We start from the raw sequence: 24,279 nt of genomic DNA on the forward strand, positions 1-24,279 counted from the left end.
TTGCCCTTATTACCCATGGCAAAATCTCACATTTGCACTTTGATAATTCTGATAAAAATAATGCTGGGGATCAAGCAGGTCCTGGTATTATAATAGTTACCCAGTATAACTGGATAAAAACAAAGCCAATACAATAAACTGTTCTCTAACAGCCATCCTGTTATTTTTCTTCTTTCCCATCTATGAAGGGGGAGGACTGGGCTGGTCTGGGCTAGGTTGGGCTGAGGAGGAGGAGGAAAGAGCCAGGAACAACAATGAAACAGAGGCAAGAAAGCACCCACTAACCCCTCCTTTATCCCCAAGATGTTAGCTTCCCTGGGGTGATAAAATCCCCTTCAATGGGGGGGCCTCAGTGTCCTTTAAGGGAGAATCCCATTGGTTTTTAAGGGAATTTACCCTTTTGTCCCCAGAACCCCCTATAGGTTCCAAGCTGAACTCTTAATATTCATTCCCTTAATGATTCAGGCTCATTTCATTTGGTGATTTTCAATCACTAAACAGGCTTAGAAATGAGAGGCAAATTGCAGTGTTTTACCTTTTATTATTTTAAACTCCTTCTTAATCTACATCATTAGGATCCACTAGATGATTTTACTAAGAATAATAGTAAGATTTCTCTTGAAGTCTTAAAGACCTTAGAAAACTAATTGGTACTTTGTCCTTCCCTACTTACTTAAAAGTTGGGAAGATAAGTTGAAGGACACTTGAGTAGTCAGATTCGATTTGCATATAAATAAGTTTTTATTGAAGAAAATTCATACATTAGTATAAATAGCATAAATATTTTCCCCTCATTTTTTTAAGGTTTTTATAAGGCAATGGGGTTAAGTGACTTGCCCAAGGCCACACAGCTAGGTAATTATTAAATGTCTGTGGCCAGATTTGAACTCAGGTCCTCCTGACTAGGTCTGGTGCTCTATCTACTGCACCACCTAGCTGCCCCACCCCAATTCTTATGAGAATAAATAATTTTCTTTAAATAAATATCTGTTGGTCCAGCCATTCAGGATGCCATGTTGGTAGTTGTCAACATTCATGATGCTTTATCAGTATTTGAATCATGCAGCTCAGCATTACTTGGTTTCTTCCATGTAGTAACAGTCTGTCTCATACATATTAGCCCTCTGATGTTTGAAGTAGGATCAGTCCATTCTCGAGGAGCTCAGTGTAGCTGCTCCATGGGTGAAAACCCGAGCAGCAATGGCAGCAAAGGCACGAAGTCTTCCTAAGATCTTGGGGCGAAGGAGGAGGCGTTGCCAGGGCTCACTGGGGCTGGGAATCTGCTGTTTCTTTGAGGCACTGTCCTTGGGCTAGGGGAGACAAAGAAACCTGCCCCTCAAATCTCAGCCACCCACTTCTATCTGCACTAAAGAGAGCCCCCCAGTTCACTCTCCCCTAAACCACAACCCCGTCCCCATCCTCCAGCCCCATACCGGTAGGAGCTGACTGAGGCCCAGCAGGGAGGAGTGGAGTTGCCCCACCGGACCGTCCTGGAGTAGAGGGGGTTCCCCAGTGAAAATATCTGAGTTCAGCAAGTGGCCATAGAAGATTAAGCCACGGTAGATCTTCTGCAAGCAGAGCTAAAGGGAGAAGATGAAGAGAAGGGAGGATGATAGGGACAGCTCTCCCCCTGATGTTCCAGCCCCCTTCTCAGTGCCCTCTGCTTCTCTTTGGCCCAATGGTGCCCCAGATACCTGGCTGTTGTCCCTGAGACTCTGGTGATCACAACCATCACCACACTGGATGTGAGGCACTTCATCAACAGCTTCCCCAGTGCCTTCCTCTCCTGGCAGCTCCTGGAATGGGGGTTAGGTGGGAAGTAACACGAAAAGTTCTGATTCCAGCTGGGCCTTCTCATTCCTGACCCTGCCTGGCCCTAGATTCTTCCCCCAGAACCTATCTATCCAGCTCCTTTTCTCCGCAGGGTTTGCTTTATGACCTTTCTTCTGATTCCACTTGACTGAATCATAGCTGCCAGCTAGTGCTCTTTCTTTCCCTCCTTGCATCATTCCTTACAAACTAATGTAATCTAGTAAACTGCTCTTTCCCTCCTTGCATCACTCTTTATAAACTAATGTAATCTAGTAAACTGCTCTTTCTTTCCCTCCTTGCATCATTCTTTGTCTAACTAATGTAATCTAGAAAACTGTGATGTGGGGGAGAACAAAACCCAGAACTGAAATCATTTAGAAAAGTTTATTCAGTCATCAGGAAGAGGGGGTGGGTCAAAAATGGGTGGCCCACTCCCTCTGAGTGTTTGTAAGATACACATTATGTAGGATTCAAACAAAAGAACAAGGAAACTATCCAGTTGGCCAGCATGGAACCAGTTTCCAGGTTAAGACCCATGGGTTGCTTGAGATGTATAGCAGGAGCAAAGGCCTAACATTTTTTGCCTCAGTCTTCAGATTTGACTGGGTTTCTGGTCAGTGCAGCCTAGATTTGGAGTTAAGAATTAAACAAGGGGCGGCTAGGTGGCGTTTGGGGCGGCTAGGTGGGGTAGTGGATAACGCACCAGCCTTGGAGTCAGGAGTACCTGGGTTCAAATCTGGTCTCAGACACTTAATAATTACCTAGCTGTGTGGCCTTGGGCAAGCCACTTAACCCCATTTGCCTTGCAAAAAAAAAAGAATTAAACAAATCCCATCTCTAAGCAACAAGTCTGATTTCTTAATCATGGGGGTCTAAGTTCAAACAATGTCATAAAGTTTTTCAATTACTGATAGACTCCTTAAGGGCCAGGACTGTTTTGTTTTTCCCCCATTTTGGAGAGAGGAGGTGGTGAAATTATTTTCTTTTTGGTCTGTGGATCTCTGTGCCTTATAGAATACCTTATTTACTTATCATATGGTAGGTCCTTAAATGTTGGCAGTTAAAATAGATTCCCAGCCCACTGAGTAAAGTGCCAGCTTCAGACCAGACCTTTCTACCTTTCCTTATTCTTCCTGCCCTAGTGCCTGGTTATCATCCTACACCTTACACCAGGAAGGGTTCTACTTACCAGATTTCCCATCTGTGGATGAATGCCCCATGCCAAGGCAGAAACATTCTGAGACAGTTTCTGGCACAGGTCCCAGGCAACACTTCTTCCACCATACACTGCCCGGCCTTCAGCAGTCCAGAGAAGCAGCAGGAACAGCAGCAGCACTCTGAGCCCAGATTTCATCTTCCTCTCCAGGCAGTTCTGCAGCCTGTCTAGACCTAGCACACAGACCTCCCTCACTTTGCTCTGTGTCAGTTCTGACTTTCTGTTTTATTCTTTACTTTCCCTGTTAATTCTCTGGCTCTTTCTTTCTTCTCTCTCTCTCTGGCTTGTTTCGTGTCTTTTTAAGCTCTCCATTCTGTACCGCCCTTTTTTGCTGGGCAGGTGACTCAGAAAAGGTGGGATTTCCCTCCTGCCTTTCTCTCTCTCTCTCTCTCTCTCTCACACACACACACACACACACACACACCACCACCACCACCACCACCACCACCACCACCTTCTTGGGGAGCCCAGGTAATCTGGCCCTAGTTCCAGGGGAAGTAAGTCATGTGGTTCCTGTGGCTAAAGACCAGGAATGGGAAATGTGCAATGCTCTCCAAGAACTGAAGCCTCTGTGGAAAGAGAAGAAAGACAAGGATTGTCCCCATTGAAGCAAATCCTGGCCACAAGCCTTCCCCTTGCTTGGCCTCTCTCTCTATTCTCTTTAGCACCCAGAGCTAAGGCTCTCAAACATCCTAACTTGACCCCTTTTTATCCCAAGGGAAACATGGAGGAGCATCTATTCCTCCCCCCAACAGCAGACCTAGTTCCAACTCCTGCTTTGTGCCTCTTTCTTTGAAGCAGGATTCCCTCTCTGGGATAGGAGTTTTCAGTCTTCTTACCTCAGAAAGCTCCCAGATAGTTCCAGTATCCCTGGTTAACTAATTTTCTTCCTTTAACAAATACTTCTTGTTGGGGGGTTTTTTTGGAGACAATTTGGGTTAACTAACCTTCCCAGGGTCATGCAACTAAGTGTCTGAGGTTGGATTTGAACTTCAGTCTTCCTGAATGTACCATCTGGCTGCCCCTTATTTTTCCCTAGAGGGGTATAAGCACTTAAGAATATTCTATTCCTGAAGTCTGTAGTGGGTCCCCTAGTTTCTGTGATGCTTGGAAGGAATGTTGATTGTTGAAGTTAGTTCAGGTAGGAGACAAAATGCCCACATATTATTTCCTAGTCCTCTGACCCCAGGGCTTAAAGGGGTTTCCTGATAGTGCTCCTGGTTGGTCCTGACCCCCTGCCAGAAGATGCCACTCATTTCCCATCAGTAGATGGGTTGATTCCCAGGCCAAGGCCCTGAATACTTGACACAAGTTCCAGTCAAGCCCAAGTTTATCTGGGCCCTTGACAGCAACAGGAACAGTACATAGGCATCACCCTGAACCGCCTCCCCCAACATCTAAACAGACTTATACTTAGGACACTAGGGCCTTGTAGCCAGTTGTAGCCATGTGTAAAACCTGACTGATTATTGATTTCATCATCTGCTGTGATGCAACATAAAGCAGAGCAGCAGAGAGTACAAGGTTGAGTGTGGGGGTGGAGGGTAGAGAATGGTGGAAAGCTGGGGCTGCCCCAGCCCCTCCTGTTACACCCAGACAATGCCAAGAGTTTGAAGGGCTCTGGACGTCATTAAATGAGGCAATGGTTGACCACCATGGATATTGGAGAGGATCTGCTGGCCCTCAGGGCCTCCCCAGGAGGCTCTTATTGACCTCAGATGGAGATTTGGGGTTTCCCTTCCCTTCTCTCCCCTGAGAACTTAAAAAAAAATGATTAGGATCCAAGCTAGATGACTGTGAGCCAGCCCTGTCTTGGATGGGACAAATTCTCAACTGAAGAGTATAGATCAGCTTTCAAAAGCTAAGAAAAGGTCTCTCCCTTTGAGGGGAGACTTTTCCACTGCTATAAAATGTCCCTGCTTTTCCACCCCACTTCCAGCTCTAGGAGGTATATAGTCTCCAAGCCCCTGGAAGTGGGCCTTGAAAATTAGAAAGTAGTCTAACCATGGGGTGGGGTAGGATGTGGAATGCCCTGGTATGGCAGTCACCAGGATGAAATGCAAGCACACGACTCGGCAACCTCGTTTCACTTCCTGGTACCGTGGGAGCAGGATTGTTGGGGCAGCTGTGGGACTCTTCTAGGGCAAGAGCTTCTCCCAGGGCTCCACCCGTCTTGGAGCTGCCAGGGTCCCCTGACGTCAGCTGGGCCTTGACCACTATGCAAATCACCAGGACACCCCTCATCTGGTCTTTCCAAAAAGGCTTCTGATCCAGCTGACCCTTCATCTAGAGATTAAGGCTAAAGCATAAGAGAGCTGGGGACTTGATCATCCAGGATCCCTGTGGAGTTCAGACCTCTGTCTGAACCCTTTGAAAGGGTGTCTAGGAAGCCTGATATTCTTTTAGTCTAGGGGCCTAATGGAATAATCTCTTTCATTCCAGGACCTCCTCTGGTTAAGAAAAGGATGGAGGAAGTTGTCCCTTTAATTCTGAAAATCTTTGTCTTTCTTAATTTGAAACTTAATTTTAAGTCTGAAAATTGAGGGAGGAAGGTTGACTGATCTCTGTCTAGAGCAGTGGTATAAAATTGAAATGGGGAGGTGGCAGCTCTAATCCTGCATGAGGATCTCTCTGGTCACATAGATTTTAAAATGTACTGTTACCCATGTTTACTTGTATCTTTATTTAATTTTTTAAAAGTTACATTTTAACCTATTCAGGAGCATTCAAGAATATTGCTGAGAGGGTTAAAGCTGCAGGCAGCCACTGGGCAGAGGCTGAGAGACCTTGGCTTTTTTGAGTTTGGGGCATACACTTTAGATTGTTCTCCTTGAGGGTAGGAACTCTCTTTTGCATCTTCTTGTATCCCTGGAGTTTAGCATAGTCCCTAGAAGATTAAAATAGGCAAGGTTTATTGACTATTGACTGATATTCTAAATCATCATGTTTTCTCTTGGTTTGGGACCTTTCTAATTCAAACCTGAATTTTAAATCCTGTCACCATAACTGGGGAGAGGCTAATTTTAGTCTGGACCTGTGTGTGTATAGGTGTCTTGTCTTCCATGTGCTCTTTAACAGTAGAAATAAAATTTTGATACTTGTTATTGAAATAATAAAGAAGGGTGTATCTTTGGGGCTTTATCTGAAACATCTTAACCAGTGATCTTTGGAAGGACTCCCTTCCTGGGAGATACTATTCAGCTCCTGGGTGGGAGGGAGCGTTCCCAGCTGCATAACCCTGTCCCCTGGGAATGTTTCCAGGGCCTTTGGGGAAGGAACAAACAGCCAGACAGGAGTTCCAGGAAAGAGGTCCCTTGGAGAGAGATGTGGAAGAAGCTGTCACTTGGGTTGGGCAGCTGTTTGGCTTCCACTTCCTTTTTTCTTTTGTCTCTGGACACCACAGGAAATGTCAACAAAGTTTTGGGGCCAGGAGAAGAGAGAAGAGCAAGAGGTCATAGATTTATTTAGCCAATCTATCCTTCCATTGTATGCACTGGAAAATAGAGGGTTTAGGAAAGACAGGAAGTGACGGAAACCTCATTAATCATTAATTGGATTTTTAAATTGTGGATCACTAAATGTGGAGCTGAAAGGAAATCTAGGCAAAATCTATCTAATTGTGTCTATTCAATAAACATTAGGACATACAAAACGGGGCAAAAGACAATCCCTGACCTCAAAGTGATTACAATCCAATGGAGGACAACATGCAAGATAAACTATGTACAGTATAAACAGGCAATTAGAAGACACTGGAGTTGAAAGGGTTTGGAGTATCCTTGAAAAAGGTGGAATTTTAGTTATGATTAAAAGGGAGAAAGGGATTTTAGAAGAACTGAAAAGGGGTACATTCCAGTAGAGAGATAAGTGTCAACCTGTGAAACTTCTCAAAATCATGCATTTTGGGTTTTTTTAATTTTAAAGATTTTTGAGTTTTACAATTTTCCCCCTAATCTTACTTCCTCCCCCCACCCACAGAAGGCAATTTGCCAGTCTTTACTTTGTTTCCATGTTGTACATTGATCCAAATTGAGTGTGATGAGAGAGAAATCATATCCTTAAGGAAGAAACAAAGTATAAGAGATAGCAAGATCAGACAAGATAGCATGTTTTTTCTAAATTAAAGGTAAATAGTCCTTGGACTTTGTTCAAACTTCACAGTTCTTTCTGTGGATACGGATAGTAATCTCCATTGCAGACAGCCCCAAATTGTCCCTGATTGTTGCACTGATGGAATGAGGGAGTCCATTGAGACTGATTATCAACCCCATGTTGCTGTTAGTATGTACAATGTTCTTCTGGCTCTGTTCATTTCACTCAGCATCAGTTCATGCAAATCCCTCCAGGCTTCCCTGAATTCCCATCCCTCCTGGTTTCTAATAGAACAACAGTGTTCCATGACATACATATACCAGTTTGCTAAGCCATTCCCCAATTGAAGAACATTCACTTCAAAATCATGTTTTTAAATGAATAAAACAGGATAACGGAAATTATTATATTCAAATAGTTTTTATGAATTTTTTTTATCGGTTCCGAGGCCACAGGTCATTTTGCAGCTGATCAAACAGACTACAGGAGATTAAGTGACTTGCTCCAACAAGTCGGTTTAGAATTTCTGACACCACATGGAACACTATGTGTTCCTAGAGCGCCAGCTGCCGCCGCCTTCCATGGATTGTCCCTGAGCGGCCCGAAGACTTTGTAGAGTCAGGCGGGCCCAAGAGGCGCCGGGAAGACTCGGGGCTTCCCGCCGAGGCCTTTTCCTTGGAACTGGATTTTTCCCTATCCCGATCGCATCTTGTCGCCCCCGAATCGAAAGCATCAGTCACTCGAGGCTTGGGGACGCGAGCTCCTCTCCCCTCCCCCACCCCTCCCCCGACGCATTCTGGGTAACGGCCCGCTCACATTCCCCAGTGGTTTCTCGGGAGCTGATCCTTTGCCCCCGCCCACTCCCTTCCCAGAGAATTATGGGTACGGCCTTTCCTGGCCCCGCCCCTTCCTGTTTTTCCACCCAGAGGGTTCTGGGTAACAAGTAGGCCCCTTTCTCCGGGAAAATTTTACATCCCGTCTCCCCCCTTTCTCCCAGAGGATTCTGGGTAGCTCCTCTTCCCACCCCCACCCCCCTTACCCCTTCACCTCTCCCCCGTCCTCCCCCGACCCCAGGTGCGTCTGGGCTAAGGCAGGCAGGTAAGGGGGGGATGGTGTGGGCGGTAAGGCAAGGCAGCGTGTGGGGCAGAGGCACAGGGAAGAAATGGGACGGTAGGAGGTGAGGGTCTGCGGAGAGGCGGGGCAGGACCCCCTCGGGCATGGAGGTGGCCTGATCTCCCGGGCCACCTGGCTCAGGTACCCAGGGAAGCCCGGAAGGGGGCTCTGGCCAGGCCCCCGCCACCCACAGCTGCTCCTCGCCCCTAGCAGAGCGCCATGCCCCCGCGGGGGCCCCCCTACTGAAGGTGGGCCCGGGCCCTCGGAAGGGGCCGGGGCGGCCGGGCGGGCGGGAACGGGCGGGGGGGCCCTTGCCTGCTTGGACCGTCGCCATGAACTTTGAGGGCCTGGATCCCGGACTGCCGGAGTATGCCCCAGCCCTGCATGCCAGCCTGGACCCCGTCCTGGATGCCCACCTGAACCCCAGCCTGCTGCAGAATGTGGAGCTGGACCCCGACGGGGTGGGCCTGGAGGCGCTGCCGGTCCCCGAGTCCGTGCACATCATGGAAGGGGTCTACTCGGAGATGCACAGCGTGGTGGCCGAGGTGGGCGTGCCCGTGTCCGTGTCGCACTTCGACCTCCACGAGGAGATGCTGTGGGTGGGGAGCCACGGGGTAAGAAGGGGACCCCTTGGGGGGCCGAGAGCTAGCCCTCCCTGGTGGGAGGGGCAGATACTTGGCAGTGAGCTGCTCTCCTCTGCCTAACTCCACCAGTTGAGTTTGATAGCCATTTCAATCTTATTTATTCTCCCTCTCTTACCTATACACTTACGTAATTGGAGGATTTTTGTACATATTTTTGTTGTTCGGTCCTGTCTGACTCTGTGATCTCGTTTGGGATTTTCTTGGCAAAAATACTGGAAGGATTTGCCCTTCATTTCCTTCTCCAGCCCATTTTGCAGATGAGAAAATGGAGGCAAACGGATTAAATTGACATCCTAGTCATATAGCTAATCCCAAATCGGGTTTAAATTCAGAGGTCTTTCTGACTCCAGTTCTGGCTCTCTGTCCACTGGGTCACAAGTATTTCTATTTTACATAGTTATCATTTTAATTCATTTTAGATTCTAAACTCTCTAAGATCAGATTCTTATTCTTTGAGGTTAGGAATCATAACTAACCTCTTGAAACTTCCCAAGTTCCTAGCACAATTCTCTCCATGTATTGGGGTTTAGTAAATATTTCTCGAATTATCTTGAATGCCCATATTATTCTGAGATCTTAGTAAAGAATAATGTGTTGTTCCTCAATGTGAAAATAAAACTACTGAACCACCTAGGGAACTTTGAAGTTTGTTTTTCCAAAAATATATTTCTCTTGATCTATCTACTCTTGCCAAATCCCCCTATGACTGATGAAAAATTTCCACAATGAGAGTTTCGGGGATGGAACAAAAACTAATTAGCCAGTATTGAATAAAACCCTGTCACTTAGATCTCCTTGTCACTTTTCTAACCAATACATAATTAACTAAAGTTAATAAATTCGGCAGACTAATTGATTGGTACATGGCCTTGTACCCTAGTTGCCAATAGACTCATAGAATTTATTTTGGCAGGGAGGGGTGGGTTTGAAAGGCAGTGGGGTTAAGTGACTTATCCAGGGTCACACCACTAGCTAATTAAGTCTAAGGCTGGAGGGCCAATGCTCTATCTACTGTAACACCTTGTTGCAAGCCCCCCCAATAGAATTTAGAATAAAAAGAATTCTTATGGATCATCTAGTGCACTCATATTTTGAATGAAGAAACTGAGGTTCAGAGAAGTTGTGATTTTTAACTAAGGTCACGAAACCAATAAGTTATTTATCTAAGCAAGGTCTTGTGATTTTCTTTTTTAAGTAAGTAATTTGCTTATTTGTGCCAAATGATTTTTTTAAAAAGTTAAATTTTTATTTAAACTTATTTTTAAAAACCTTTAGTGCATAGTTTTTTTAGCTTATTAGTTACTCCTTATTTTGTGTTTCATTGCTTTATCTTCATTCACCTCATTGTATATTTTTCCTATTTCAGCGTCACAGTTTACACTAACCTATTTCTACTTTCTTTACTTAACAGTATTTTCAGGTGTCTTTCCACATTTCTTTATGGTTTTTATGCTTCTCATTCTTCATGTGATATTTCATTCCATTAACATTCTAGTTTATTCCACCTTTCCCTAATCTTTAATTTTTCTGTTCAGTTTTTTTAAAAACAATAAGAAATGCTATTACTATAAATATCTTTGATTAAATAGGTTTTTTAAAAAACTTTCTTAGGTCATATTGCCAATAATGGATTGTTAGATTAAAGAATGTATTTTTATAACTTGCCATGACCTGGTTCTTTCCTCCACCCCATTTGTATATGTTACAAAGATCTAGAACCACCTAAAAGTGGTTCATTTCAGTGATCAAAAACTCCATAATCCCTTTTTCTGACTACCTGTTATTCCATCTCTCTCCCTAGTTTTACTTTCTTGGGTTTGCTCCATCGCCCCACCAGTACCCCTGATTTTTTTATTCCTCAGTACTCTCTTAAATTGTTACCTTGATTTGGCTTCACTTTATTCCCATCCTTATAATGAATGTACAATTAAGCAGTTTAAACTCTCTCCTCTTTGGTAATCCCTTGATTCCTATCCTCATTAGTGCTCATATCTTGCCAAAACTCAATCTTTAATGCCCACTACCATTCACGTTCTGTGCTTCCCTTCAAGGGCTAGTGAACAGAGTTGGGAAAAAAATCATGATCCTGAACTGATAAGTTCTATTACAGATTAATATCATCTGAGCTAGACTCTTACCTCAACAAAACAATCCTTTTCCTAATTCTCTAATCTGGAGGCTCTCTACATCTTCTTTTTAAAGCTTCATCCTTAGCAGGATGATTTCTTTCAACTCTGTTCAATCCAAGTCCTCACCCTTCTTGATCAAAGACATTTGGCACTGTTGACTACTGACATCTGGGCTTTCATACTGCTGTACTCTTGAGTTTTCCTCCTACTTATCTGATATCCTCTTAGCATTCTTTGCTGGTTCATTCTCTTTTCTTTCTACACCTTCATTTAGTGACCTCATCAGCTCCCATGGGTTTAATTATCATCTCCCAAATCTTTATGTCTAGTATACTCTCTCTCCTGAGTTCCATTCAAACATTTCCAACTTCTATTTGTAACTAGAGGTCTTCTAAGCATCTCAAGTTCAAGATGTCCAAAACAGAACTTGTAATCTTTTCTTTAAAACTTTATTGGGGGCCGGCTAGGTGGCGTAGTGGATAAAGCACTGGCCCTGGAGTCAGGAGTACCTGGGTTCAAATCTGGCCTCAGACACTTAATAATTACCTGGCCGTGTGGCCTTGGGCAAGCCACTTAACCCCATTGCCTTGAAAAAAAATGAAAAAAAAACTTTATTGGGGGAGGCAGCTAAGTGACACAGTGGATAGAGCACTGGCCCTGGAGTCAGGAAGACCTAAATTCAAATCCAGCCTCAGAAAAATAATAGCTAACATTTTGACCTTGGGTAACTTAATCCCATTGCCTTGTCCAAAACAAAAAACAATTTTATTGAGGGTACCCTGTCCTAATCACCCAGGTTTTTTATATCTTGTTATCCTTAAAATGTTTCATTCGCTCTCATTTGCATATTTCTGTCTTCCTATTATCTTTTCTGTCACTCTGCTATCTTAAATGACTGCCATCACCCAAGTTTAGGCCTTCACCTGTCACCTGAACTACTGCAAAAACTTCTAACTTCAAAATTCTTATGCCTTCAGTCTTTCTACATAGCTTCCAAAGTGATTTTCCTGAAATACAGGTCAGATCCCTCTCCTACTCAGTAAACTCCAGTGGCTCCCTGGTGCCTCTAGAATAAAATATAAGCTCTTCTGTTTAACTTTGAAAACGCTTCACACCCTGACCCCCCCAAACCCATCTCCCAACCTTGCTATATAATGCTCCTCCTCCTCATCCATTTATTTAAGATGGGTCAGTCAAACCAGCCTTCCTGCTTCACTCTCCATATCTCACCCTATTTCTTTACTTTGCATTTCCACTTCACCTCTGCCTCTTAGAATGCCCTACTCAGGTGCCACCTTCTACATGAAGTCTTACCTGTTAATGCTCTCCTCATCAAAAATTTACATTTTGTTTGTATATTTGTATACAATTTGCCTCCCCTAATATAAGCTCCTTGAGGGCACAGGTTTTCATTTTTGTCTTTGTCTCCTTGTTGTGCATAGTGCAGGCTTTTTAACTGAGTGCCATTTTTCTCCTCTGGTACGTGAAGGGAAGAGGGAGAGCTGGCTGTCACAGCCTTGTATTTTGGCTCAATGTTTACCTCTCTGCCTTTTTCCTTCTTTTAGGGCCATGCCACTTCATTCTTTGGCCCAACCCTGGAGCGCTATTCATCCTTCCAAGTCAATGGCAATGATGACATTAGGCAGATCCAGAGCCTGGAGAATGGTGTTCTTTTTCTTACTAAGAACAACTTAAAGTACATGGCCCGTGGGGGACTCATAATCTTTGATTATCTGTAAGTGGCTCCACAGCCCTGAACTGATAAAGAAAACCTGAAACCCTTTCCCTAGTCCTCCTTCACTGTGAGATGACTCAGGGCCAAGGCTGGGGACTTGGGCTAGAAACTTAAGGGGTCTGGGTCCTCACCCTTTCCCTGCCTCCACAGCCTAGATGAGAGTGAAGACATGCACAGCCTCCTCCTTACTGAGAGCAGTACCCTGCTTGTAGGTGGACTACAAAACCATGTGCTGGAGATTGACCTCAACACTGTCCAGGAAACACAAAAGGTACAGGCTTGGGCAAGAAGGAGGTGTGGTGGGGGGAGCCTGGCATCTTCTTTTTCCAAGCTCAGAGACTTGGCAGGGAAGAAAAGTACCTCGACTGGGGCTTCTGCTACTCTGTTGGGGTGATGGGATGGTTCATTCTTTTCTTAGACATTCTCTTCTGCTTTCTTTTACAGTATGCCGTGGAGGTGCCAGGTATCACTATCATGAGGCAGTCAAGTCGCTTTTTCTTCTGTGGTCACACATCTGGCAAGGTGCTTGGTTCTCCCATTTTATTGCCCAAGCTGCCCTCTAGCCTGGCTCTTAATTTTTTTTTTTTGTAACAAGCATGTATTTTATCTCCCTCATTCACTTCCAATTTAAAAAGAATAACAAAATTATTTTAAACTATGCATAGTCTAGACAAAAAAAATGGATCATATCACCATATCCAAAAACCTATGTCCCATTTTGCTTCTTGAATCTATCACCTCTGACAGGAGGAGACAGTATCATTCATCATCAGTCCTTTGGAATTATAGTTGATTGTTACATTGTTCACAGTTTTTAAGTGTGTCAAAGTTGTGCAGTTTATAAGTGTTTCAAAGTTGTTTGTCTTTACATTGTTGTTGTTAGATAAATTGTTCTTTTTTTTTTTTTTTTTTTTTTTGGTTTTGCAAGGCAGTGGGGGGTTAAGTGGCTTGCCCAAGGCCACACCACTAGATAATTATTAAGTGTCTGAGGCTGTGTTTGACCTCAGGTACTCCTAACTCCAAGGCTGGTGCTCTATCCACTGCGTCACCTAGCTGCCCCTAAATTGTTCTTCTTGTTCTGTTTATTCATTATTAATTCATATAAATTTTCTCCTGGTTTCTCTCCAACCATCTCTTTTATAATTTCCTATGATACGTTAGTATCCTATTCTGTTTATATACCAGAATTTGTTTAGCCATATCCCAGGTGATGGACAAGATAGTTCTTAGACAAAACAAAGAGAGTTGCTTTAAATATTCCCTGGGGAATAAAGTACAATTTAGCAACTTTTGCAAATTGGTTTCCAGAATAGCTGGACAAGTTCGCAACCCCAGCTGCAGTGCATTATTGTGCTTGGTTTCCCCCAAATTCGCCAATCCTGGCTTTTATCTCACTAGGTGATCAATGGGACCTGACTGCCCTGCTATTTTTCTCTCTACTGCTGCTTAAATGGATTATTTTCTCCCAGATTTTGGTTTTTTCCTTTCCATATGCCAAGCACCACAGAACCAGGAGAGCAGTTAATTAGTCTCTTTGAGTTCCCCTCTCAGTTTCTCCTTTTATTCTCTTCTCAAGCTGGTTCCCCAGATCCTGAGGTCTGCCTCTTTCCATCAGGAATGGGTAGGTGGCAGACATCATATATTCTAGGTCTTTCTGAATCAGATGATTGCGTTATTCCTCGTATAGGTATCTCTTCGGGATCTTCGTACTTTCAAGGTGGAGCATGAATTTGATGCCTTCTCAGGGAGTTTGTCAGACTTTGATGTGCATGGCAACCTTCTGGCAGCCTGTGGCTTCTCTAGCCGCTTGAGTGGTTTGGCCTGTGACCGATTCCTCAAGGTCTATGATTTGCGAATGATGCGAGCTATTACACCACTACAAGTGCACATTGACCCTGTCTTCCTGCGCTTCATCCCCACTTATACCTCCCGCCTTGCCATCATCTCCCAGACAGGTGCACAGTAACAGGGGCAAGGAAATTTCTACAGAGAGATGAACTGGATGTAGCAGTGGAGGGGAAAGAGGACCAGGACTGGTGGGGGGAGGGGGAGTAGAGTAGAGTAGAGCTAAATTTGGCCCTGGGACAAGAGAGGGAATTTCTCTGCAGGGTTATAGGATCTAACTTGAGGCTGAAATCTCTTACTTTCTCCCCTTCCCCTCAGAAGAAGAGGAAAAAGATGGTATTTTTTAGTGAATTTTTAGTGAATTAGCTACTTGCTAATGGATCTTTATTAGAGGGTGGGAAATTTCTGCCCATAACTAGAGGGAGGACAGAGCTATTCTCAATTTTGCCCTTTCCTAGATTTGGGTAGTACTTCAGTATTTTCCATATGGGCTCAATGTTTTCACACTCTCTTTCCAGGGCAGTGCCAGTTTTGTGAACCCACAGGCCTGGCCAACCCAGCAGACATCTTCCATGTTAATCCTGTGGGGCCTTTGTTGATGACATTTGATGTGTCAGCTAGCAAGCAAGCCCTAGCCTTTGGGGACTCGGAGGGCTGTGTACACCTCTGGGCTGATACCCCTGAGCCATCTTTCAATCCCTACTCCCGTGAAACTGAATTTGCCCTACCTTGCCTTGTTGACTCACTGCCACCCCTGGACTGGAACCAGGACCTACTGCCTCTCTCTCTCATCCCAGTTCCACTTACCACTGACACTCTTCTTTCTGACTGGCCAGCTGCCAACTCTGCTCCTGCTCCCAGGTAATTGCTTATTTCTTAACCAGGTGAAGGGAGCGGGACCAAGACATTGGTATTCTCTTTTTCTTGTTCCATCACTGTCCCATCTATAAGCTAGTGTCCCCCTTTTGTTTGGCCATAGTTTTTCCCTTTCCCTGGGACTTGGGCTTTTGTGGGGCCCATGACCCCTTAAGCCCTAGAACTGTGCTGCATTGTAGGCGGGCACCTCCAGTGGATGCAGAGATCCTGCGCACCATGAAGAAGGTGGGCTTCATTGGCTATGCACCCAATCCCCGAACCAGGCTTCGTAACCAGGTGTGTGAGAGAGAAAATGAAAGGGGAGACTTCAACTTCAGCTTCCTTTATCTCTTTACTATGTGCTACCCCATTCCCCTTCTGTTCTATTTCTCTAACAACCTCATAGCTACTAGTTTCAGTAAACCAGCATTTTTTTTTGAATGCTAGCTATATATGCATAAAGATTATGGAAGATTAATTGGAAGATCTTAAATGTTAGGGTAAAGATTTAGATTATCCTCTAAGTAATAGGCAGTTAGGAATAAGGAGGTGATGATATAAGCCATGTTTTAAGGAGATTGCTCTAACTCAGATGTCAAGCTAGAGAATGAACTGGTATCAAGAGACCAGTTGAGAAATTAATGAATAATCCAGGTGTGAATTTATAAAGGGTCTGAACCAGGACTGTAGAAATAGAAGGGAAGAGCTCTCCTCGGTTGTCTGTAAGGTGCTCGGTTCTTCCTCGGAAGCTAAGGCCGTGTTGAGGTGAATCCACTTCAGCCGGCAGCTAGCACCACTACAAACAAGTCTCCTCCTCCATCCCCCAAGATGGCCATCTCTGAGCTCACCTGCATCTACTCTGCCCTCACCCTTCACAACGACGAAGTTACTGTCAAGGAAGATAAAATTAATGCCTTCATTAAAGCAGCAGGTGTGAATGTTGAACCATTCTGGCCTGGATTATTTGCAAAGATTCTGTCCAATGTCAGTATTGGAAGTTTCATCTGCAATGAAGGAGTTGGTGGACCTGCCACAGCAACTGGTGGTTCTGCCCCTGCTGGGGGTGCTGCTCCTGCTAGCACAGCTGCCCTAGCTGAGGAGAAGAAGAAAGAGGAAGCAAAAAAAGAATCCGAGGAATTCGATGATAACATGGGTTTTGGTCTGTTTGACTAAATATTTTTTGTAACATTAAATAAAAAGCTTAATTCAACTAAAAAAAAAAAGGAAAGAAATAGAAGGGAAGAATCTGAGCCAAAAGATGTTAGGAAGGATGTTTGACATGATTTGGTAAGTGGTCATAAGGGGTAAGGAAGGTGATGTTAGGATCAGAGGCACTAAGAGATTTTTCTGCCTGTATGCTTTTCTTTTCCTTTAGATCCCTTACCGACTCAAGGAGCTGGATAGTGAGTTTGACAACTTCAGCCAAGTTCCTGAATCACCCATAGGGCGGGAAGAGGAACCACATCTCTATATGGTCTCCAAAAAATATCGAAAGGTACTGAGGGTCAGGGAAAGGGAGGGATCTTTCTGCTATCTTTTGGGAAGCAGAGAGAAGTTTTATAATAGGAAAGGATTGGTGAGGCCAGAGAAGTTAACCAGTTTAATTCATTAGCTGAGCAGAAATGATAGCATTCCTCCCCTCCCCACTTCATCCCCAATTTCCTATCTGAAGTTAAGGAAGATGTTCCAAGGAATGTAAAGATTATTTGCAGGTTGTGAAACCTCCCACATATCTCTACCTCTCACCTGAGTTATTTTCTTCATTCCAGGTGACCATCAAATATTCAAAGCTAGGACTAGAGGATTTTGACTTCAAGCACTACAATAAGACATTGTTTGCTGGGTTGGAACCCCACATTCCCAATGCCTATTGTAACTGCATGATCCAGGTAAGGGTTGAGGACCCCCAGACTGAATATGCCAGCTCATATATTCTGAAGTTCTTTTCCTCCTGGTTTCTACTGCTCCTTTTTCCTTTTTCTAGGACAAGACTTCTTAACCTGGGCCCCATGGATAAATTTCATGGAATATGTAAACTTAGATGGAAAAAATTACATCTTTATTATTTTCATTAACCTCTAACTGAAATTTAGCATTTTCTACTATTTTATTTCTGAAAAGGAATCCAGAGGTTTTACCAGACTGGCATAGAGGTCCAGAACACAGAAAGGTTAAGAACTCCTGTCCTAGCATATCTGAGTCTGTTCTTCTGTCCTTCTTCTAGGTCTTGTACTTCCTGGAACCTGTTCGCTGTCTAATCCAGAACCACCTGTGTCAAAAGGAGTTCTGCCTGGGCTGTGAGCTAGGCTTCTTGTTTCACATGCTGGACTTGTCTCGTGGTGATCCGTGTCAGGTTAGTGGCCCCTCCTTCGTAGAAACAAAAAGCTTCTCTGTGCCAACATCTTAGGGTTGAGAAGCCATTTCCATTACCTCTTATTCTCCTTTTCTTACAGGGCAGCAACTTCCTGAGGGCATTCCGCACCATCCCTGAAGCATCAGCCCTAGGACTAATTCTGGCTGATTCAGACGAGGTTTCAGGCAAGGGCAATCTGGCCAGGCTCATCCAGAGGTGGAATCGCTTTATTTTGACTCAGTTGCACCAAGATATGCAGGAACAGGAAGGCCCTCAGGCTTACAGGGGTGCAGGAGGCAGGTATAGGAAAAGAACATGGGGGCCCCTGTGTTGGTGTGGTCCTCTCAGCCTTTCTCTGATAACCCTGCACTTCTTTGCTTCTAAACAGCTTTTGTTCATCAGGAGACTCAGTCATTGGGCAGCTTTTCAGTTGTGAGGTAGAGAACTGTAGCCTGTGCCGATGTGGCAAAGAAACAGTGCGTGTGTCATCTACCCTGCTCTTCACACTCTCCTATCCTGAGAGCCACAATAGCGGTATAACCACATGGGGTTAGGGAAGCTGCTTCCTGACTTCAGAGATATTGTGGGCATGGGAGGGGGGAGGGGTAGGAGAGTCAGTCAGTGGGTAACTATTGCCAAAGGACTGTAGAGTTGGGGAAACAGCTGGAGTGACTGGCCTCATTTTTCTCCAGATAAGAGTATGAAGAACTATGACTTTGCTCAAGTTTTGAAGAGAAGCATCTGCTTGGAACAGAACACACAAGCTTGGTGTGAGAACTGTGAGAAGTACCAGCCCACAGTGAGTAGTACATGGAGTTTAGACTACCATCTTGTCTTGTCCAGGATTGTATTACTTCCTTCCCTTCACCTCCACTGGTGATTCAGTCAGGACCAAGCAGGAGAGCACCTGTAGGAACTGTCCTGAGGTTTCAGGGTAGGGGAAATTAACCCAGTCCAGGGATATAACCCCTGGTTTTTTTATTCCAGCCCAAACTTTCTGTCTTTTAGATTGCCTCATTTTCCAGTTTCCTTCCCTAGGTCCAGACCCGCAATATTCGCCGTCTCCCAGATGTTTTAGTTATCAACTGTGAAGTCAACAGCTCTAAAGAGGCTGATTTCTGGAAGCTGCAGGCAGAGGTGAGGTCTGGAGCTAGGCTAGGAATCAGGAGTACCTGAGTACTTTCTGACTTCTTCCTATCACTGGGATCTATCCCTGGGCCTTTTTGAGGAATCTGATCTTCTCTTTTTGGTCCAGTTTGCCTTCAAGATGGCAGTAAAGAAGGCAGGTGGGGAGATTCCTAAAAGCAAAGAGAGTGCTCTGGCTGATTGGTAGGTACTGGTCTGATGGCTGGCATGTTGAAATGTGATAATTCCGATCTCAGGCAGAATTTCTAATGCTATTCCATGACTGCTTATCTGGCAGGAAGGACCTAGGAAGTCCAAAAGGGCGGCCTTTGTGCACTTCCATTGAGGAGCTAAAGAATGTCTGGCTTCCATACTCCATTCAGATGAAGCTGACAAAGAACAAGGGATTGGATGTCAGTAATTGGACTGATGGTGATGAGGTGCTTGTGCTGGAAGGACTGGGTGGGAGGAGAAGAGTTTCAAAAAGGAATGGAGCCACAAGTCCTCTCTTGACTCCTGCACCAGGTTCTCTTAACAACTTGGCTGTTCCCTTCACAGCAGAATCCACTCAGGGAAGAGGAAGATAATGTCTATGTGTATGACCTAATGGCTACTGTGGTCCACATTCTGGACTCACGAACAGGGGGCAGCCTGGTGGGTCACATCAAAGTTGGGGAGACCTATCACCAGCGCAAAGAGGTGAGTTGTATGACAGTGGCAGGAAGTTCTTTAGATAGTGGCCATAGTGGATCTTTCTGCATCCAACATGTGCTATCCCTTTTTCCTTATAGGGTGTCACTCACCAGCAGTGGTACCTCTTCAATGACTTTCTTATTGAACCTGTGGATAAGGTTAGTTTTCTCATCTCTTTCCAACCCTATATTCTTCTCAAGGTACTTTGAAAAGCCCAAGCCACACCCAGCAGGGAGGGATGGGTTCCTAGTTGTACAATAAAGATTTAGCAAAGCTAAAAATTCATGCCTTGCATTGAGGAAAAAAGCAGAGGATTGGAGACAGTGAATGATTGTTCCATTCCACAGTGTGAGGCTGTGCAATTTGACATGAGCTGGAAGGTGCCGGCCATCTTATATTATGTCAAGAGGAACCTCAACACCAAATACAACCTGAGCAGTGAGTGGTACAGGGTGGGCAAAGGCTGTAGGTAGTTGAAACTGGGCCCTCTGGCAGCTAAGTGATCAAGAAAATTTCTTAATAGTTTTTGGATTATTATTTAATGTCAAGAGACACTATAAAAATTCCTGCTTATCGACTAAGATTAAGTTGCCAGGGCAAAGGTATTATTTTGGAAGTAGATCCATAAATTTGGGCCCAAATTAATACTAAATGTCCTTGTCATACAGTGAGCCAAGTGATTTTTCCCTTTTCACCAGCCATCCAAGCTATTCTACTCCTTTTGCCTGACCCCATTGCTTTCCCACCATCTCTACTTCCTTTGAATAGTCTCAGTATTTGGCTTCCTATCTGTCCACAAGCTGTGAACACTCTCATACCCTTTCTTCTTCTCTCTTTTTGGCCCTGAGCTAACTGAACTAGGACCCTGACTTTGAAATTCTTATTTCATCCCTCAGCCCCTTCTTCAGCCTCTACTTTGTGTATTTCCTGATAACTCCCTGGCTTGACCTCTCCATCAGCCTGTCCACCAGGCTTCATTCCCTCTACTTATGTGCTTTGATTACTGAGGGGCCACGATGCAGACTCAGAGTCCCCAGTCACCCTGAACCTCCTTCCCCTCACCACTCCCCATCCTTGCCCTGGCTGTCTGCCCCTCTGCCCTCCAGTCAAGAACCCTATTGAAGCAAGCGTGCTGCTGGCCGAGGCCTCACTGGCCCGGAAGCAGCGCAAGACCCATGCTACCTTCATCCCACTGATGCTGAGTGAGATGCCACAGGCCGGGGACCTGGTGGGCCTGGATGCTGAATTTGTCACCCTTAATGAGGTAACTGGGCCCAGACATCTGTGGGGACTTGGAGCAGAACCCTAAAGAACCCAGGAGGGATAGACAAGTCTGTAAGAACCTTCTTTACTCTATTCCCCATAGGAGGAGGCAGAACTGCGAAGTGATGGCACCAAGTCCACCATCAAACCAAGCCAGATGTCAGTGGCTAGAATCACCTGTGTTCGGGGCCAAGGGCCAAATGAAGGTGTCCCTTTCATTGATGACTACATCTCTACACAGGAGCAGGTACCAGGAGATTTAAGAGCTTGGACAGAAGGAGCTGTGTTTGGGGCTGCTAGGTGGCACAGTGGATAGAGCACCGGCCCTGGAGTCAGGAGTATCTGAGTTCAAATCCAGCCTCAGACATTTAAAAATTACCTAGGTGTGTGGCGTTAGGCAAGCCACTTAACCCCATTTGCCTTGTAAAAACAAACAAACAAACAAAAACTTAAAACAAAAAAGAAGCTGTGCTGATGATCTTAAAACTTGATCAGGCTTCCTCTCCTGGGATGATTTTTTTTCCTATTCTTATCTTCTTAGGTGGTGGATTACTTGACCCAGTACTCAGGGATAAAGCCTGGAGACCTTGATGCTAAGATTTCCTCTAAGCACCTTACCACTCTCAAGTCTACCTACCTGAAACTTCGCTTTCTTATAGATATTGGTGTCAAGTTTGTGGGTCATGGACTGCAGAAGGATTTCCGGGTCATCAATCTCATGGTTCGGACTAGATTTTCCCTGAGTATTTGGGGGGAGGAGATAGAGAGGCAGGGGAGAGAATGTAGTGATTCCAGAGTTGGGGCTCTCCTTGTGGTATTAAAGATGGGAATTGAGTATCTCAACTCTTAATGTCCCACTTCCTTTTTTTCTAATGTTATTTTAAGATTTTTTTTCTAATTTCATGCAAAGATAGTTTTCAACATTCATCTTTTTGTAAGTTTTTGAGTTCACATTTTTCTAACACTCTACTTTGGTAGAGAGTAATCTGATACAGGTTGTACATGTACAATTGTGTTTTAACATATTTCCATATCAGTCTATTGGGAAAGAAAAATCAGACCTAAAGGAGAAAAAAAATTGTGAAAGAACATAAAAGAAGTTTTTAAAAAGTGAATCTAGTATATATGCTTTGCTCTGCATTCAGACTCCATAGTTTTTTCTCCAGATGTGGATGGTATTTTCCATAATAGGTCTCTCAGGATTGTCCTTGATCACTGAACTGCTGAGAGGAGCTAAGTCCATCATAGTTGATCATCTCACAATGTTGCTGTGAATGTGTACAGTGATCTCCTGGTTCTGCTCACTTCACTCAGCATCAGTCCATGCAAGTCTTTCCAGGCTTTTTTGAAGTCCGAGCACTCCTGATTTCTTACAGAACAATAGAACTCCATTACATACATAAACCAGTTTGTTCAACCATTCCCTGATTGATGGGTATCCCCTCAGTTTCCAATTCTTTGCCACTACAAAAAGAGCCATTATGAGTATTTTGTCTGTGTGGGTCATCATCTTTTTTGTGATCTCTTTGGGATATGAACCTAGTAGTGGTATCGCTGGAACAAAAGGCATGCAGTTTTATTTCCCTTTGGACATAGTTCAAAATTGTTCTCCAGACTGGTTGGATCAGTTCACAACTCCCACCATCAGTGCATTAGTGTCTCAGGTTTCCCACGTCCTTTCCAACATTGATCATTTTCCTTTTTTGTCATTTTAACCAATCTGATAGGTGATACCTCAGAACTGTTTTCATTTGCATTTCTTTAGTCAATAAAACTCTCCACTTTCTCAGCCCTTAATTTCCCACCTTTGTCTTTACTAGGTGCCCAAAGACCAGGTCATTGACACTGTCTACCTCTTCCACATGCCCCGAAAACGAATGATCTCCTTGCGCTTCCTTGCTTGGTATTTCTTGGGTGAGTTGTCATATTTCATGGTTCCTCAGGTTGAAATTGAGGGAGGACTATGAAGAGGTGGGGAGGAGAAAGGAAGGACTTTGATTAGTGGTGATAAAATAGAATTGTGGCAAAAATAGGAGCAAAGGACTGAAAGCTGAAAAGCACCTTGAAAAAATCAAGTTCTCACTTTACAGCTAAAGAACCAGGCAGAGAGAAGTTGAATGATTTGCCCAGAGTCATAGGTAGTAAATAGTAGTGCTTGGGATTTAAACTCAGGTCCTTGGGGCTTTTTCTTCTGTTTCATGCAATGATTAAGAGGCTCAGGAACCATTCCATCTCCTCTCCTAGGGGAGTTAGTTTGCTCTTTTCCATAAAGGAAACCTCCAACCACTTGACTTTCCTCAGATCTCAAGATCCAAGGAGAGACCCATGATAGCATTGAAGATGCCCGAACAGCTCTTCAACTTTACCGGAAATATCTGGAGCTAAGCAAAAATGGCAGCGAGCCAGAGTCCTTCCACAAAGTGCTCAAGGGGCTTTATGAGAAGGGCCGGAAAATGGATTGGAAGGTTCCTGAGCCTGATGGTCAGGCAAGCCCCAAGAGTAAGAGTTGGGAAGGGGGTGTGTACCCTGACTCTGAGTGGCTTCTCCGCTGCCTTAGAGGGAAGGGCACTCCCCGGGCCAGCCCTCTGATCCTTGTTTTCTCCGCATGGATAGTGCTAAGGGTCACAGTCTCATTTTTCTGCCCCACAGATTCGGCCGTCTTCTCCACAGTGCTGGCGCTCTAACTGCTCTCCTGCAGCCACATCTTCCACCCCCTCCTTGAGTGCTCTCTGTGGCTACACGGCAGAAGCAGCAGCAGGGAGAGGTGGCTTCTCCAGTTGCTGGCCCTCTGCCTCCCCATCTCTCCAGCACTGCCCTGGGGACAGGGCCCGGCCCGGCCCAGGCGCCAGGCCCCAGGCCCCAGGCCCCAGGCCCCAACTCAGTCCTGTAGGAACTCTGCTGATGGTGCTATTACTAGAACTGTTGGGATTTCTTTGGGGCAGCTAGGACATTACAAAATATGCAGGAGCCGAGCTCCCTCTCCGCCTGCGGCAGCCCGGAGAGTAGAACCTGGAACCGGGTCCAGAGTGCGGGCGGCAGAGCCTTAGTTATCTCGGGCCCTAGCTGGCTAGGGACGGCCGTGCCGGGCGATGACAAGACGGGTCAGTGGCTCTGGACTGAAGGGATGGGGGATCCGCGAGGTGCAAGAAGCACCAGGGCGTGCCCGAGGCCCTTCGTGTCGCTCGGCCGGGTTCCTCCTGCTGACACCCTCTTCCTCAGCTTTGTCTGCGATGAAATGTTTTATAAAATAAAGCAAAAATCCCTGCGGTGGAGTAGACGTGGCCTGTCTTTGCTTGCGGGGCGCCTCGCGGCGAGTTCGCCGTGCCCGCCATCGCTTGTGGAGGCTCCAGGGGCGGGTCTCGAGAGCCGGGAGAGCTGCGTGGCGCCAGAGCCCGCTCCCGCCG

The 24,279-nt window shown here is 45.1% G+C and overlaps 2 protein-coding genes and 1 pseudogene across 5 annotated transcripts; 2 read left to right on the forward strand and 1 right to left on the reverse strand.

The window, feature by feature from the left end:
* Positions 1-722: 722 nt before the first annotated feature.
* IL23A (interleukin 23 subunit alpha) lies at positions 723-3,379 on the reverse strand. Its single transcript, XM_074226377.1, has 4 exons — positions 3,002-3,379; positions 1,695-1,796; positions 1,434-1,580; positions 723-1,310 (listed from the first exon to the last, which is right to left on the reverse strand). Exons 1-4 carry the CDS (start codon positions 3,164-3,166, stop codon positions 1,143-1,145), a joined length of 582 nt encoding a protein of 193 aa, XP_074082478.1. The 5' UTR covers positions 3,167-3,379; the 3' UTR covers positions 723-1,142.
* Positions 3,380-7,728: 4,349 nt separating this feature from the next.
* Positions 7,729-24,147, forward strand: PAN2 (poly(A) specific ribonuclease subunit PAN2). Of its 4 annotated transcripts, none has more exons than XM_074226372.1 (25): positions 7,729-8,847; positions 12,572-12,741; positions 12,892-13,012; positions 13,186-13,263; positions 14,429-14,696; positions 15,105-15,447; positions 15,642-15,738; positions 16,817-16,936; positions 17,211-17,330; positions 17,666-17,794; positions 17,895-18,094; positions 18,183-18,328; positions 18,487-18,593; positions 18,833-18,931; positions 19,050-19,123; positions 19,218-19,359; positions 19,481-19,618; positions 19,711-19,770; positions 19,960-20,050; positions 20,719-20,876; positions 20,979-21,122; positions 21,417-21,596; positions 22,696-22,789; positions 23,177-23,374; positions 23,525-24,147. In XM_074226372.1, the coding sequence occupies exons 1-25, from the start codon at positions 8,566-8,568 to the stop codon at positions 23,557-23,559; spliced, it is 3,594 nt and encodes a 1,197-aa protein (XP_074082473.1). In that variant the 5' UTR covers positions 7,729-8,565; the 3' UTR covers positions 23,560-24,147. The 4 variants fall into 4 exon arrangements, 3 of the variants coding, with proteins under 3 accessions (XP_074082473.1, XP_074082474.1, XP_074082472.1); XM_074226371.1 differs by having other exon boundaries at positions 7,730-8,847; positions 19,478-19,618; XR_012476216.1 differs by lacking the exons at positions 23,177-23,374; positions 23,525-24,147 and adding an exon at positions 22,067-22,200 and having other exon boundaries at positions 19,478-19,618; positions 22,696-22,784.
* Positions 15,745-16,810, forward strand: LOC141515092 (large ribosomal subunit protein P1 pseudogene; annotated as a pseudogene).
* Positions 24,148-24,279: the final 132 nt, after the last annotated feature.

Source organism: Macrotis lagotis, chromosome 2 (genome assembly GCF_037893015.1).
Source record: "Macrotis lagotis isolate mMagLag1 chromosome 2, bilby.v1.9.chrom.fasta, whole genome shotgun sequence".
Taxonomy (NCBI): Eukaryota; Metazoa; Chordata; class Mammalia; order Peramelemorphia; family Peramelidae; genus Macrotis; species Macrotis lagotis.

Coding starts and splice junctions, on each gene's coding strand:
- IL23A (XM_074226377.1), bottom strand. CDS start 3,166: ATGAAATCTGGGCTCAGAGTGCTGCTGCTGTTCCTGCTGCTTCTCTGG. Junction 1,797..3,001: donor ATCCACAGATGGGAAATCTG/GTAAGTAGAACC, acceptor CCCCCATTCCAG/GAGCTGCCAGGAGAGGAAGG. Junction 1,581..1,694: donor GTCTCAGGGACAACAGCCAG/GTATCTGGGGCA, acceptor TTCTCCCTTTAG/CTCTGCTTGCAGAAGATCTA.
- PAN2 (XM_074226371.1), top strand. CDS start 8,566: ATGAACTTTGAGGGCCTGGATCCCGGACTGCCGGAGTATGCCCCAGCC. Junction 14,697..15,104: donor TGCCATCATCTCCCAGACAG/GTGCACAGTAAC, acceptor CTCTCTTTCCAG/GGCAGTGCCAGTTTTGTGAA. Junction 20,051..20,718: donor CACCAAATACAACCTGAGCA/GTGAGTGGTACA, acceptor TCTGCCCTCCAG/TCAAGAACCCTATTGAAGCA.